The sequence below is a fragment of the Corapipo altera genome, unplaced genomic scaffold, assembly GCF_003945725.1.
Source record: "Corapipo altera isolate COAL_440 unplaced genomic scaffold, ASM394572v1 122, whole genome shotgun sequence".
Taxonomy (NCBI): domain Eukaryota; kingdom Metazoa; phylum Chordata; class Aves; order Passeriformes; family Pipridae; genus Corapipo; species Corapipo altera.
The window spans coordinates 1685401-1701408 of NW_020884961.1; the positions used below are offsets into that span (position 1 = coordinate 1685401).

Below are 16008 nucleotides of genomic sequence, written 5' to 3' on the forward strand. Positions count from 1 at the left end.
CTGCCCAGGGAGGGGGTGCAGTCACTGTCCCTGGAGGTGTTTGAGCAGAGCCTGGGTGTGGCATCAGTGCCATGGTCTGGGTGACAAGGTGGGGTTGGGTCATGGGTTGGACTGGATGATCTCAGAGGTCTTTTCTAACCTAGTTCATTCTGTCATTCTGTGGAAAGCATCCCAGCTCCCGCAGACGACAAAATAAGGCAGGGAAACCCCTGCTCCTGCTGTGTGCCCATCGCTCTGCCACGGCCCTGGGCAGCTGTGCTGAGCAGCTCCAACAGCCTCTTTGATTATTCCCACCCATAAAATGCTGCAGCCTGTTTTTTTCCCCTTTTTAAAGCCAACTTAATCACTGGTAGATTGCCCAACCTGCTTGAGCATCCTGGAATGTGCATGGGGGGCTGTGCCAGGGGGTGGCTCTCCATTAAAGCCGCTGGGGTTTCTCACACTGAGGATGTGTTTAAAAGCAGATCAAGGCCAGATTTTTGTTTTCCTGTTTGAATCATCATTTTCTGTTTCCAAAATACACATCAAATTGTAGCACAGGTTGGCTTGTGGCTGCTGGGAGAGAAACCTGGCAGTGCAGGACCATGGGATGTTCAAATCCCATCCCCCAGCCTGGCTGGAAGAGGAGAGAACACATGAAAAAAAAAAAAATCTCTTCTAATGTTAAAGTTTAGAAAGGATTCCTGGGGTTCCGAGGCAGCAGCAGGGACGTGCACTGGCAGTGCCTGCCTGTGGCTGTGCAGCGCTCACCTGACTCCCTGTCACCTCCCACTCCTTTAGGATGCTAAATATATCCCGAGCCGGGCGGGGGAGCAGGAACGGCCGTTGTGTCTGTGCTGGTGAATATTTGCTGCTTTTTTCCCTGTCTGTGCTAATTCTGTAGCGTTTCCAGCCCTGTCTAAATAAAGTAAAGGTGATTTCCAGAAGAGGAGGAGAAGCTGATCAGCTCTTGCTCCCGGGCAAGCAGCACATCACTTGTGCTTCTTATAGATGTTCATTTAAATATGTTTCTTTAAATTCCTTTTTCCCCCAATTAAAATAAATAGGGTTTTTAAAATTTATTTCTTTTTAAACCAATTTAAATCGGATGCTGGGACTACTTTAATACACAAAGTAGATGTAATGTAGTTGATTTGGTGAGGCCCTGGCCCAGGTTGCCCAGGGAAGCTGTGGCTGCCCCATCCCTGGAAGTGTCCAAGGCCAGGCTGGACGGGGCTTGGAGCAACCTGGGCTGGTGGAAGGTGTCCCTGCCCATGGCAGGGAGTGGCACAAGATGAGCTTTAAGGTCCCTTCCAACCCAAACTATTCTGGGATTCTGTGATTTACCCTTTCTAAAAGGCTTTGGTGGTGTATTTGTGGATGAGCTGCTGCCGTGCCAGGCTCGCTCTCTGAACCTTGCTCTGCCTGTGTTTGCTCCTTATTTCCACTGTTTCAATAATTCCCTCCATCTTTCCAACCTGAGAAACCACCTTGGATGGCAGAAAGAGACCAGGGCTCAGGAAATAAAGGTGTTTTTTAAGCGATGAGAGCACCAAGCTTTTGCTGTTGGTTAACGAACCTTTAGGGACTAATTGGCTGAATCACAGCTCTGCCTCAGCACATCTTGACAGAACTCATTTTTCCAAGCGAGATGATGCCCTGACATTGTTAAAAACCCTGGGAAAATGAATAAATGATCCGGAGTGTGATGTTTTAAATGAACCTGAGCAGATGTGGTGCGGAGCAGCCGCGGGCTCTGCGGGCAGGATGCTGCGGGTGCACGGGAGGCCGGGGATGGCAGGTTTGTGTCTCCTTCTGCACCCCCAGTGCTCCTCACTAGTGAAGACAGAGGATGACACAGACTCTGGAGTGCTAAATCCATCCCCAGTGAGCAGCAGGAAGGGTTCTGGCCAGGCCTTGGGCAGCAGCTGCCGCCTCAGATCCAGTGGCTGCGTCGGTCCGAGGAGGCTCAGCCGTGCGGACGGGCTGTGTCCTTGGAACCCTCAGTGCTGAGGGTGTGCAGAGCCCAGGGAGCTGCTTTCCTCCCTCTGCAGCACTGCCTGCTTCCTTCTGGGAATTTAGCACCCCTGTTTCGCTGGGGATGATGGAAAAATAAGTGGGAGATCAGCGGTGGACCCTAAATTGGTGTGGTACATGGCAGGGAGCCACCAAGAGCTCCTTTCCAACCCAAACCATTCTGTGATTCTCTGATTTACACTCGCTAAAAGGCTTTGGATGTGGTTCCTTTGCTTCTTTAGGAGATGAGCCGATAGCTGATGAGACCAGAGATCCTTAAATCACCACCTGCATCCCAATGGAAAAGCACATTCCGGGTGTACATGGTGTGCAGCCGGGCACTGCCACGTGTGCCAGACCCCTCACCAATGCTTTGACTTCTTTCTTGTCTTGCAGAGCCGAGAAGACTGAAGTGTTGAGCGAAGATCTCCTGCAGGTGAGGTCCTCTGTGAGGTCTGACCCATTCCCAGGTGTCCATGGGTGCCTGGGCAGCCACCTCTGGGTGCTGGATGGGTCAGCAGCTCCGTGTCAGTCTGTGCTGCAGCGTCCCACAGGAATGAGACGGGCTGGGAGGAGGAGGAGGGGGCTGGGAGCGTGGGAAGCAGCAGTGTCTCCCTCCCACGTGCCTCCTGGCCCTTTCCCAGCCTGGTTTCCAGGTCAGCTGGAATTGGATCCAGTCTTGTCTCTGCCAGGATGGCAACCTGATCCAGCCAGCCAGATTGTGGGCGCCTGTTCCCCGTATCCTGCCCTGGGGAAGGGACATGTGACAGCAGGGGATGGTTCCCAAAGCTGATGGGTTGGGTGATTTCAGCCTCCCGTGGTGCCTTGGATTAGCAACTGTGATGCCCAGGTCATGTGTCCTGGCTTCCTGCATGCCCCAGGAGGGAAAGTGCCAGCAAAGGGATGTGAATTCACAAATCTGTCACCAAATTCATGGAATCATGGAGTGGTTTGGGTTGGGACTTGACAGATCAACTCATTCCAACCCCTGCCATGGGCAGGGACACCTTCCATCAGCCCAAGTTGCTCCAAGCCCCATCTATCCTGGCCCTGGACACTTCCAGGGAGGGGCAGCCACAGCTTCTCTGGGCAACCTGTGCCAGGGCCTCCCAGCCCTCACAGGGAGGAATTTCTTCCCAATATCCCATCTAACCCTGCTCTCTGTCAGTGTGAAACCCTTCCCCCTTTTCCTGTCCCACCAGGCCCTTGTCCCAAGTCCCTCTCCAGCTTTCTTGGAGCCCCTTTAGGCACTAGAAGGGGCTCTAAGGTCTCCCTGGAACCTTCTCTCCTCCAGCCCTTGGAACATCTCTGGCTCCAACAATGTCACACAGGGGATTTTTACATCTTTGGGTGATAATTCAGTAGGTAGGGTGGTCGGTGCCACCCTATCGAGGTGTCTCCCAAAGGACCAGTGTTGTTTGCAGGGGTCTTTATCTAATTAACTCCAGTTTGGCTTATTTAGATGGGTGCCCACCCACATGACCATCATACCCCTTCTTTCCAACATATACACAAGCATGTGTGTGTATATATAATATATATAATTTATATATATATAATTTTATATATATACATGTCCATGTGTATGTTGAAAGGAACATATATATGCTGCAAGGAGGACAGAGACTGCTCCACCTCAGCCAAACATCCTGAAAATCTATTATTTGTTAAATATATATAATATTTATATATTATTATATATTATATAGTATATATTATTAGTAATATATATTACTATAGTGATGGAAGATTGCTCAGCCTGAGTGCCAGGCTCCCATGAGGTGCCTCCTGCCTCAAGGACTTGCTGCAGGCTCAGGCAGGGAATATTTCTTTTCTTCCCTCTGGATCACTTCCCAAGATTTTCAACTTTAGAACCTCTTTCTCTTTTTCCACATTATATCCCCAAATTTTGAGCTTTCCATGTTTTCCCCACATCTCTCAGCTTTGCTTTTCGGCAGATCTTATTTTTTTTACATTTAATGCCTCATCTTTCTGAGTTTTTGGGATGAATTGCTTAATTTAATCAATTCAGAGGCAAATAAGGTGATTTTCGGTGATTGGCCAGTTTGGGTTTGGCAGGGGATGGACACTGGGCATTGGAGGCTGCTCCAGATCCAGGGTCAGGTGGGGTAGCAGCATCTCTGCTCTGCCATGGCTTTGGTCTCTGGTGCTGTCACATCCAAGAGAGTAACAACTCAACGCACTCTGATGGCAAAGCCGGGAGTCCCCTGTGTCCCTGCCCGGGCCAGGCGGGATTCCCGGGGAATGGACACGGCTGCACCCGCAGGTGGAGAAGCGCCTGGAGCTGGTGAAGCAGGTGTCCCACAGCACCCACAAGAAGCTGACAGCATGTCTGCAGGGCCAGCAGGGCGTGGACGCCGACAAGCGCTCGGTGAGGGCTCCAGGGGCTCCGGGGGGGTCGGGGCTCCGGGGGTTCCGGGGGTGCCGGGGTGGGAACGCAGCCCCTCTCTTTGCAGAAGAAGCTGCCGCTGACGACGCTGGCCCAGTGCTTGATGGAGGGATCTGCTGTGCTGGGAGATGACTCCCTGCTGGGGTAAGGGGCTGCCCCAGAGCTCTGACACTGCTGGGGGGTGCTGGGATGCTGCTGCCAGGAATTGCTGCTGTTCCTTATCTGTGGTGCTGGATAACAGGGAGGGTTTCACAGCAGTTTGGGAGGGCTGGGGTGCTCCTGTGAGCTCCTTAGTGCAAGGGTTTCCTTTTTTCTTCTCCTTGTCATGAGCTGGAGTCCTTTGGCCATGCAGGATACCATGTAAAGTGTGTATGTATATATATATATATCTTAAATAACTTAATATATCCATAACTTAAGAAACTGTACATATATGTGTATAATTCTTAACAGAGTCCTTTGGTCATGCAGTATACAATGTAAACTATGTGTGGATATATATCTTAAGTAACTTAATATATCTATAACTTAAGAAACCGTGTACCTATATGTATATAATTCTTAACAAAATCCATACCGTTTCAGACTGTAACTGGTACAATATTTAGGGAATGGGGAATGAGATTTCCTGACACCCACAGAGCCCACGGTCCCCCTCTCTCCAGCCCTCCACCAAGGACAGGCTGCCCCTCACCACTGCCCAGATGCCCAGGGGTGTTGGGTGCCCTTTGCCCACCCCTGTGGGTGCAGGACAGCCCCCCCTGTCCCCCAGCCCCGCAGTGCCCAGCTGTGCCCGTGTCCCTGCAGGAAGATGCTGCGGCTGTGCGGGGAGGCCGAGGACAAGCTGGCACAGGAGCTCATCCACTTCGAGCTGCAGGTGGAGAGAGATGTCATCGAGCCCCTCTTTGTGCTGGCTGAGGTGAGCAGCATGGGGGTGTCACTGGGTGGGGGTGTCCCCGTGCTGGGGACTCACATCTGACTGGGGAAAGCACCCCTTGGGCAGCTTGTTTGGTTCCTAGAGCCGGGCTGGTGCTGGAGCATGTCCTGCTGGGCTCCTTTGCCTGCTCCCACTGCTCTTCCTCCTTTCTACCTTTCCCAAGGGCAGTGGGTTAACACTGTTATTTCAGACCCATTTTTCCAAGCTCCAAACACTCTTTGGTGTTGGGATGTCCCTCTCCCATTTTTCCACTCTGCTGCCAACTTTGTTTTTCAGTTTTACCCAATGCTTTTTTCCCTGCTTTTACAGCCAGAAAAACATCCTGGGCTTAGTTCTGATTTTGTCTTCCTCAGCAGAAGCAGAAGCTTTGAGGCACTCCTAGTGTCCAGGGCTTTCAGCTGTTACCAAATCCTTTGGGAAGTGGTGGCCATAGCTGGGGGGCTTTGCACTGCCATCCCCAAAAGCCCTTTTCCTTCCCTCATCCAGCTCCCCAGGGCAGGAAGCTTTGATCCCCTAAGGATGCTCCTCTTGGGTTCTGCAGTTGGGGCTGTCAAGGTGTGGCACAGTGGGGACACAGAGGAGGGATGAGCTGTGCCATCTCCCTGATGATGATGATAAAAGAAGGAGCTGCATCCTTATCTTGCCCAAGCCCAAACTCCCAGTGTGAGTGACCCATCCCTGGACACCCCTCCAGGGATATTTGTCTCCTCCCATTCCTGTGTGTCGCTGCAGGTGGAAATCCCAAATATCCAAAAGCAGAGGAAGCACTTGGCAAAGCTCGTGCTGGACATGGACTCCTCCAGGACGAGGTAGGAAGTGGCTTCAAATGCTTTATGAAAAATAAGAATTCCCAAGGGATGATTAGCTCCAGGGAGAGCAGCTCCTGGACTCCTGGCACTGCAGTTCCCTTGGGTCAGTAAGTGTCTGCTGTGTCACTGTGTGCCTTGAAGTCAAGCTCTGCAGTGAGCCACAGTTTCTGCTCCTGTCTGCAGAATCCACAGATTCCTTTTCCTTGCCTGCCCTCTGCAGCAAAAGAGTATTTTTTTTCTGGCAGAAATCTGTATTTTGTTCCCTCTTTTCCCTGTCTTGGTGACTTCTGATGTGCTGGCAAAGAGCTGGGTGCTCCTGCCACTGCAGGGATTGTCTTGTGGCACCACTGAGTTGTCCAAGGCCCCACTTCACCACATGTCCTGGCGAGAGGTCTGACAGGTGTCCCTTCATCTCTCCCCCCACCTGGATGAGGCTCATTATCCTGCTGCAAATAGTTACTTCATTAGAGCCCCGAGTGTACATCTGGCTGTGGGGATGGGGAATGGTTGGGGTTGGGAGTGGATGCTGCATCCCAGCTGGACTGGGATCATCTCCGTGGTGCTCAGCCCTGGGGACCATGGTGGGCTTGGCTGAGGGGGGTCCCTGCGCTGCCCTCCAAGTCTGATGAGATGTGCTCCCTGGTCCCTACAGGTCCCTGTCCCTCCCTGTGACAGCTCTGCCCTCTCCACAGGTGGCAGCAGTCCGTGAAGTCCTCGGGCCTGGCCAGCAACCTGCAACCCTCGGGCGCCAAAGCCGACGCTCTCAGGGAGGAGATGGAGGAGGCAGCCAACAGAGTGGAGATCTGCAGGGTACCCAGGGCTCCTGGGGGGACCACTTCTTGCTGGGGGGAATGACCTTGTGGTCATTTCCACGGACACTGTGGAAAACCTGCAGCCTCTCCTCTTACCCTGCTCTTCATCTTTTCATACCCCACTGCCTGTGCTGGTCCCCATCCCCAGACACAGCCTGGTGGCAGTGGGTGATGTTCACCAGCCAGGCAGGGCATCCCCAGTTCCTCTGTCCCCATCCTCCTTATCCCACTGGAGCTGGAGAGCATCCCATTCCCCAGGGACCCATTCTGGCAGGAACCAGTGAGCTCAGTGCTGAGCACACCCAGCCTTGGCCCAGAGACCTTCTGTTAGAGACATTTCTCTCCCTTCTCTGTGCTGAATTTATTTCCCATAATTTTCAAGCACTAAGAGGGGCTTGAACCCCCTTCTATGGGTTAAGGGAGACTCGGGTCCCCCTCTATGTGCACCTCATGAGGGTCTCAGACTCCCTGCACTGCTCAGGCTGTGCACTATAAACAAGCTGCAGGGCTCTCTAACACTAAGAGGGTCTCAAACCCACAGTATCCTCACCAAACCTGCTCAGGGAATTGTAACACTAACCCTTGAATGCTCCCACTCCGTAGGTCCCGGGTGAGCTCACCCACTGCTGGCAGTTGGATGTTTGGAGATGGGAGGATCTGAAGGTGGTGGCCTGGGATTCCACCTGAGTCACCAAATTGTTATAGAAATTTCTATCCTTTAGATTTCCCACAGAAGAGTCTCAGACATCCAATTCCAGGAAAAAATAATTTAATAATTATTTGGTACAGCAGTGGGAACAACTCCATCTGGTGGAGCTGTTCAGGGACCCTGAACAAAGAAAACCTGGGATTTTTTACCCATTCAGTTGATGTCCCCATTCTTCCCATGCTCACACCTCTTGGTCCTCTGGTGATTTTGGGTCTGGGGTCCTCTAACACCTCACTGGATTCTCTCTCCATGTCCACACAGACAGGTCAATAACTGTTCTTACCTTCTGGCTGGTGTAACTCAGTAACAAGCTTGATTTATGTTTACCCTCCACCTTATCTCTACCAAGGTCTCATGCCTTTTCTGTTGCCTGTTCTTGAAGGTCTTTTCCCTTGAGTCCTCTTATCTGGTGGGATAAGTGGATCCAGCCTCCATTTCCCCCCCTGTTCACACTAAGTTCTGAGCAGGGCCCACTGTGATGCAAATGAACCCTAAGTAATCACACAATTAATTTCTACTATTCTGGAAGTAAACTTAATTTAATCCCCAACACCTGCAGGAAGTGCTGGCATGTGCCAAGCCCACATCACCCCCCATCATCCCACAGGGTCATGATCTCCCCAGCTGGTCAGGCTGGGTGGGAGAAGTGTCCAAGCCAGGGGGGGACACTGCAGCCAGCACCTTTGTCATGGACTGTGGGGTTCAGTGATAAAACCCACTGGAAGTTTCGTGTGACTTTGAATTCTCCTGGGGCAGAAGATGTGAAGGGCTGGGCAAACCTGGTGCTGTGGCATTGGGCAGGTTGGGGGCAGGAGATGGAGCTGTGTGAGTGTCTCAAATCCTGGCTCTGTCCTCCAGGGACACAAACAGAACCCACATCCTTTGAAATGCAAACTCGGGATGTGTCTCCCCATCCTGGGGCATCTCAGCCCCACACACCCAGCAACTTCCAAACAAGTGCAGCTGGGAACTGCCCCCAGTACATTCACTGCACTGCTGCTGGATGTTGCAGCTGGAATGTATTTCAAAGCCTTGATGGTTTTCCTCCAGTTGAATTATCCCAGGGGATTCTCAGAAAGGAGTAATCTGGGAAGTGGCAAAGCCTTATTTTGTGAGCGTGAAATTTCCACAGTGCTGGAAACTTGTGGGCTCTGGAAGGAGGTACAGGGGGTGAGGTGGGTGGTGGCAGAGAGCAAATCCCCATGGTGCTGCCATACACTCACCATCCCCAGCACGTCTCGAGTGGGGGCTGCACTGTGCCACGCTGGCTCCTGGAGTGACCAAGCTGGTCCCTCCTGGTGACCCCCTGAGGTGCCACCAGGGCAGCACGAGCGGGACAGTCACTGATCCTCTGCTCTCCACAGGACCAGCTCTCGGCTGACATGTACAATTTCGTGGCCAAAGAAGTAGACTATGCAAACTATTTCCAAACTGTAAGTGCCGCCCATCCCAGGGGGGCTCCCGTGCCCCTGTCCTCCCATGTCCCCGTCCCCCCATGTCCCTGTCCCCCTGTGTCCCTGTCCCCAGCCACGGGGGTGACACTGGTGCTGTGTCTCCACAGCTGATCGAGGTGCAGGCCGAGTACCATCGCAAGTCCTTGGCGCTCCTGCAGAACGTGCTGCCCCAGATCAAAGCCCAGCAGGGTGAGTGCCCACGGGGTCTGTCCTGGTCCTTCATGTGACACCGAAGCCCCTGTGTCAGGCCAGCACCAGAGCTGGCTCTGGGGTGACCCCGCAGTGTTGTGGCTGAGCGTCCTCCCTTTGCCTGTCCTGTCTGCATCCCACCTGCTCTGGCGCTGGGGAGGGCATCCCATCCCTACCCCACTTGGCTGTGGGGTGCAGGATCCAAACAGCTTCATGGAAATGGGGAACCTGCCTGATTGTGGCACAGGCTGCCCAGAGAAACTGTGGCTGCCCCATCCCTGGAAGTGTCCAAGGCCAGGTTGGACGGGGCTTGGAGCAACCTGGGCTGGTGGAAAGTGTCCCTGCATGTGACAGGAGGGATGAACTAGATGGTCGTTTAAGTCTCTTCTGACACAAACCATGATTTTATGAACCTGGCAATGAATGCTGTCCACTTTAAGGTGGGGTTAATAATACCCTCTTCCCTCTCAAAGTGAAGAACTGTAGAGAATACCTTGGACAAATCAAAGCAGTCTTGGCAGTGCTGCAAAAACTCTGATTTATCAGCAAGCAGCAGGGAGCTGTAATCAGATAAACTCCATAGTTATAGGTTTGATTTTGAATACCACCTCCTGCCCTAATGCCAACCCCAGCACCGAGGGGAGGCTTGGGGTGTCACTCTGTGGTGTGCAGCCTCTGTAGGCACTGGGCTTGGAGCCCAAGGTTGGGGTGATACCCACAGGATGGCCCCAGGAGCACCTCCTTCACAAGGCAGAGCTCAGGGTCCTGCCATCACTGCAGTGGGGCAGGGAAGGATTAGTTTGGGTTTTTTCTCTCATTCCCACAAAATATTCCTGTCTCTAACTGTGATGGAAGAAGGGAGAAATATTGCAAAGGTTTGCCTGTCATTGCCCGCCCTGGAAAATGTTATCCAGCCCCTTTGAAATGTCCCATGTGATGACTATAAAACATTTTGTTTGGATTTTATGTTTAAAAAGCACTTCCTGAGTCACCCAGGACAGAGGGTCATGGTCCTATTATTTTAGCTTCACCCAAGTGGAATATTTTGCTACCAAGAGCCTTTCAGGGAGGGGATGCTGAATCCAGCACTGTCCTCCTCACCCTGTCACCCCCTTTACCCATCACAGAGGCGTGGATGGAGAAGCCCTCCTTTGGGAAGCCCTTGGAAGAGCACCTGGCTGTCAGCGGGCGGGAGATCGCCTTCCCCGTGGAGGCGTGTGTGACCATGCTGTTGGAGTGTGGGATGCAGGAGGAGGTGGGTCCCATGTCCAACCACCCTTGCTGGGCTCGATGGAAGGGGCCAGGGGTGCCTCTGGGGCAGGGATGAGGAACTGGGGGGCTCTGGGGACACCCCCAGCCCCAAAGCTTGTCCGACGCTGCCCCGTGTCCTCTGCCAAGGGTCTGTTCCGAGTGGCTCCCTCGGCCTCCAAGCTGAAGAAGCTGAAGGCAGCCCTGGACTGCTGCGTGGTGGATGTGCAGGAGTACTCAGCTGACCCTCATGCCATCGCAGGTGAGGGCTCCTCGGGGCAGAGGGTTGGTGGTGTGGGGGGTGGCCCATCCAGGCACCCACTGTGGGCACCCAGAGGATGGGTGAGTGGCATGAAGTCTAGTTGGATACCAGTAACTAGTGTTGTAGTCCAGGGGTTGATACTGGGTCTGATTTTGTTTAACACCATTAATTAATGACCTGGCTGATGGGGCAGGGTGCACCATCAGTGAGCTGGCAGGTGACACAACCTGGGGCTGCCCCAGAGTTGTGCTGCCATCCACAGGGACCTGGAGATGGGCAGAGGGGGCAGGTGCTCCTACAGAGGCACAGGATTGAACCCTGGTTTCCCACTGGGAACCTGTTCCCAGCACAAGGAGCTGTGAATGTCCTAAGCAAAAACAAATGAGGGAGAGCTGGGAGAATGCCTGGTGGAGGGAATTAGGGAGATGCTGGGAAGGACTAGTGGGGGTGGCAAGGTACTTGCTGGAGGTCAGGGAGTGCTACAGGCTCCACCAAGCCGGGGAAACTAGTGGGTGCTCTGGGGTGTGGTGGGTGGGAAGGTTGGGAAGGATGGAGTCAAAATGCCCAGGAGCGAAACCACTTGGTGCCCAACAGCTGGTGCCACCTGCAGTGCCAATGCCTGTGTCCCCTGTGTGCCACAGGAGCCCTCAAGTCCTACCTGCGAGAGCTGCCAGAGCCCCTCATGACGTTTGAGCTGTATGAGGAGTGGATCCAGGCCTCCAAGTGAGTCTGGGGCAGGATCTCCCCCATTCCTCTGTGACACAGGTGGTGGCATTTTGGGTCCCCGTGGGGGCCATGAGTTATTTCTGACATGGCTCACAACGTCTGGGATGTTTCCCCCAGGGACTGAGAGCCAGGAGGTGGGGAAAGGCCCAGCATCCAACCTCCACTGAAAAGGTTTCCTTCTCCTTTTTGCCAGGTTTTGGGGATTAATTTACTTATATAGTGTTGGCAGCAGCCTGAGGGTTTCTCAGGGTCCCCCAGGGCAGGGGTGGAGGGGTCTAAAGCCCAGGGGTGGGGTGGGGATGAGGGATAACACTCTCTCACACCTCCTCACAGCATCCCAGAGCAGGAGAAGCGGCTCCAGGCTCTCTGGAACGCCTGTGAGAAGCTGCCCAAAGCCAACTACAACAACATCAGGTGAGCCTGGGGCCAGCAGGACACAGGGAGGGGATGGAGAGGGTGTGATCAGTAAATACATGGACGTGGTTTGGATCTGCCCTCCAGGTATGTGATTAAATTCCTGGCCAAGCTGACTGAGTACCAGGACATGAACAAAATGACACCGAGCAACGTGGCCATCGTGCTGGGGCCCAACCTCCTCTGGCCGCAGGCAGAAGGGTGAGGAGTTGGACAGGGGGATGCTGGGGAAGGGGTTGAGGGGGAAACTGGGGGCCAAATCCCGCTGGAAATAAGGCTGGACTGCGATGGGGTTGCTGAGGGGCTGAGGTTGCTGTGGTGCCCACCACCTTGCAGGAACATGACGGAGATGATGACGACCGTGTCGCTGCAGATCGTGGGCATCATCGAGCCACTCATCCAGCACGCTGACTGGTTCTTCCCAGGAGGTAGGCTGTGGCTGTGGGGGCAGCATGGGCTTTGTGGGACGTCCTGGCTCTCCTAGGGAGCTCCCAGATTTATTTTTGCCAGCCCTCTCTGCTTACCTTGGCTTAGGGCAGGGGCAGGGCAGAGATCTGGCAAGACTCACAGCAGTGAGCCCAACCCGAGACCCCCTCGGGTGTTTCTGCGGGGCCAGTACCCCCTCACCGAGCACACTTATCCTGATGTCATCCCTCCCTGCTCCTTTCCTCCCCCTCCAGACATTGAGTTCAACGTGACAGGCAACTATGGCAGCCCCATGCACGTCAACCACAACGCCAACTACAGCTCCATGCCCTCCCCGGACATGGACCACGCCGACCGCCGGCAGCACGACCAGGCACGGCGACCCCTCAGCGTGGCCACGGACAACATGATGCTGGAGTTCTACAAGAAGGATGGGTAGGGTCTTCGAAGTGCCAGGGTTTGGGGAGAGGGAGGTGGTGGCTTTGCCAGTGTCCCTGCGATAGGAGCAGCATCCTGGGGGCACCTGGAGAGGATGTTCAGCATCCCTGGCTTTGCCGCCGCCTCGGGATGGGGTGGCATTGAGCTGGTGGAGGTTGGGTGGTCCTGGGGTGGGAGAACCCCCTGCTCTCCATGCCAGGCTCTTGAGGATGCTCAGGTGAGCCCAGGGCTTGACTCCCACCCCCAGCCCACTGTAGATGGGAGTGGGATGGCCCATGGTGTGACCCCAAGGCTGTGCTGTGCTGCAGACAGGTGCCCTGGTGTCCCCAGGGTCTGCAGGCTTTGCTCCAGGGGAAAGCTCCCCATTCCCAGCCTGTGCATGTCCACCCCCATGCTACAGGGATTGCAAATAGTCAGATCAATTCCAGAAATAACCCCAGGGCTTTCCTCATCCCAAAATAAGTCCCCATTTCCAGAAAATGTCCCATGCTGTCCCTCCCACTGGTGTAGCTTGGTCCCCACTGTGCCCTCTCTCTAAGCCCGTGGGCCTTACGGCTCCTGTGCCCAACAGTGGGCTCTAGCTCTGTGCACTGACCAGTTTTAGGGGTTTTATCACACTAATAATTGTGTGTTTCTGCCCATGCAGCCTTAGGAAAATCCAAAGGTACTGTATCCTCTGCAGTGGTTCTGGGAAGCTGCTGGGAGGTGCTGGGTGGGTGCTGGGACAATGCTGCTGTGTGCTGGTACTCCGGGAAGGGAGAGGTGGCCGGTGGGAGGCACAAGCACGTCCCACCCTGCCCTGGGTTTATTCCCAGGAGTTTCCCAATGGAGGAGGCATTTTTAGGGACCAGGCACCTCGAAGGAGCCGCGACGTGGTGCTGGCAGTGCCCTCCCGCCGGGTGGGTGCCGAGCCGCTGTCTCTGTGTGCCCCCAGCATGGGCGTCAGGGTGATGGACACCTCGTGGGTGGCTCGCCGAGGCACCTCCGCGGGACGCAAGGCATCCTCCGCCCCTCCGTCCGCCCAGCCCCCCGCGCCGCCCGCCGAGCTGCCCCCCACGCCCCACTCGCCCATTCCCGAGCAATCGCCGGACATTTCAGCCGCGCCTTCCCCGCCTCCCACCAGCTTCGGCTTCCCGCCGGGAACCGAGCGGACAAGGTAAGGCCGCCAGCGCCCCGTGTCCCCAAGCCGGGCATCCTCCCCGTGTGCCAGTCCGGCAGTAAAACAACCCCACTGCGCGGGAGAGATGTTCAGCATTGCCGGGAGAGGAGCAGCATCCCGGGAGGAGCAGGAGGAGGTGCTCAGCATCCCTGGGATAGGAGCAGCATCCTGGAGGCAGTGGGTGGAATGATGCTCAGTATCCCTGGGAGAGGAGCAGCATCCCAGGAGCAGCAAGAGGAGATGCTCAGCATCCCTGGGAGAGGAGCAGCGTCCTGGGGGCAGCAGGAGGAGAGGATGTTCAGTATCCCTGGGATAGGAGCAGCACCCTGGGAGCAGGAGGAGATGCTCAGCACCCCGGGGAGAGGAGCAGCAGGAGAGCAGCAGGAGAGGATGTTCAGCATCCGTGCAGCCACTGCCACATCCCCATCCTGCCATTCCCATGGGAACCATGCTGCCTTCAGGGTCCCTTGCCCGGGTGTAGCAGAATTTGGGCTGGAGGTGCCAGGAAGGTGCAGGGAAAAGCCTCAGGGAGCCCAGAGACCCCCGAGCCCTTTGGCTGCCAAGGGTCTTGTCTCCCAACTTTAATTCGCACAGGTCGGATGGGAGGAAGTGCCTAAATCCCACTTTCTTTTGCCCCAAAAAGGGGAGCAGAGCTGGGCTCTGCCCTGGGGTGCACACACTGGGTGGGGGGGAACAGCCCCGGGTGGGTCGTGCCGTGGCACGAGCAGGGGGATTCGGCACCACGAGGGCTCCCCTGCCGCTCCCCCGCCGCTCCCCCGCCCTCCCCGCCAGCGCTTCTGCTCTTTTATTATTTCTTCCTCCCTTTTCTTTTCTTTTTGCCGGTTTTTATGGTGCTTCTGTACATTTGCAGCAGGGCTGACCTGGCATCTGCCTGGCGCAGTGGCGGCCCCAGCGCCCCCCGCCCCGGGGACGAGCGGGACCTCCCGTTCCCCGGCTCCTGGCCCCGTCCCCCTCCCTGGGCACAGCCCCTCTGGCCGGGCTGCAGCCGCAGCCTCCCCCCTGCCCGCGCCTCCCCCTCGCTGCTCGCCCCTCATCCCTGCTCCCTGCACTGCCCCCCGTTGTCCCCGTGGCACTGTCCCTCACTGTCCCCGTGGCTCTGTCCCCCCGGCGGGGTCCCCCCCGCGCCCCCCCTCCCCCGGGGCAGCCGCCCGCCCGCCCGCACCGCAGGACTCGGCCCCCCGAGGTAACCGCGGGGACACCGGCGGGGGGGCGGGGGTGTCACCTCTGTCCGGGGGGACCCTGGGTCATGGGGGGGTGGCCACAAGCAGCTGGGGTTGAGAGAACCCCTGGGGGGCAGCGGGAGGGGGGCACTGGGTGCTGGGTGCGGGAAGGACCTCACGGCTCTCCCTCTTCTTTCTTCTGCTATTTGTTTTATTTTTTCGTTTTTCTTTCCTGTCGTTGTGACTAATTTTTTATGTTTCCATCTTATTCATTTTTTAATTTATTTTTACTTTATAATTTGTTTTTAATGTTATTTTTCATTATATTTGAGTTTTACTTTTCGGATTTTTTAAATTTTTATTATGTCTTTTACTTTTTATTCTTTTATTTTTTATTCTTTGAATTTTTAATTTTTACATTATGCGTTTTATTTCTCTTTTAATTAATTTCCCTTTTATTTTATTTTTCCTGTTTATTGTTTTTCTTTTTATGTTTCATTCCTTGCTTTTCCTTTCCCTTTTGATTTTCTCCTTTTTCTTTTTTCTCTCCTCTCCTCTCCGAACCTCTCCGAACCTCTCCCCTCCCCTCTCTTCTCCTCTCCTGTCACTCGTTTTCTTTTTTCCTTTTCTTTTTCTTCTTTTTATCCTTCTTTTTATCCTTTTTCTTCTTCACCTTTTTCTTTTCCATTTTCTTCTTTTCCTTTTTTGTCTTTTCCCTTTTTTCTTTTTTATTTATTCCTTTTCTTTTTTTCTTTTCCCCTCCTTTCTCTTCCTCTTTCTTCCTCTTCCTCTTTCTCTTTCTCTTTCTCTTTCTCTTTCTCTTTCTCTTTCTCTTTCTC

General features: G+C 54.5%; 1 protein-coding gene across 1 annotated transcript in view; it reads left to right on the plus strand.

The window, feature by feature from the left end:
• Positions 1-16008, plus strand: part of ARHGAP44 (Rho GTPase activating protein 44) — a 36552-nt gene that overhangs the window by 17212 nt on the left and 3332 nt on the right. Inside the window, exons 2-18 of the mRNA XM_027664104.1 lie at positions 2392-2431; positions 4283-4387; positions 4473-4549; positions 5213-5324; positions 6075-6151; positions 6844-6961; positions 9037-9105; positions 9234-9315; positions 10443-10570; positions 10714-10825; positions 11467-11548; positions 11885-11965; positions 12053-12166; positions 12302-12393; positions 12646-12826; positions 13476-13493; positions 13764-13985. Of these exons, the coding sequence (XP_027519905.1) occupies positions 2392-2431; positions 4283-4387; positions 4473-4549; positions 5213-5324; positions 6075-6151; positions 6844-6961; positions 9037-9105; positions 9234-9315; positions 10443-10570; positions 10714-10825; positions 11467-11548; positions 11885-11965; positions 12053-12166; positions 12302-12393; positions 12646-12826; positions 13476-13493; positions 13764-13985 (1710 nt within the window). The remainder of the gene's footprint in view (positions 1-2391; positions 2432-4282; positions 4388-4472; positions 4550-5212; positions 5325-6074; positions 6152-6843; positions 6962-9036; positions 9106-9233; positions 9316-10442; positions 10571-10713; positions 10826-11466; positions 11549-11884; positions 11966-12052; positions 12167-12301; positions 12394-12645; positions 12827-13475; positions 13494-13763; positions 13986-16008) is intronic.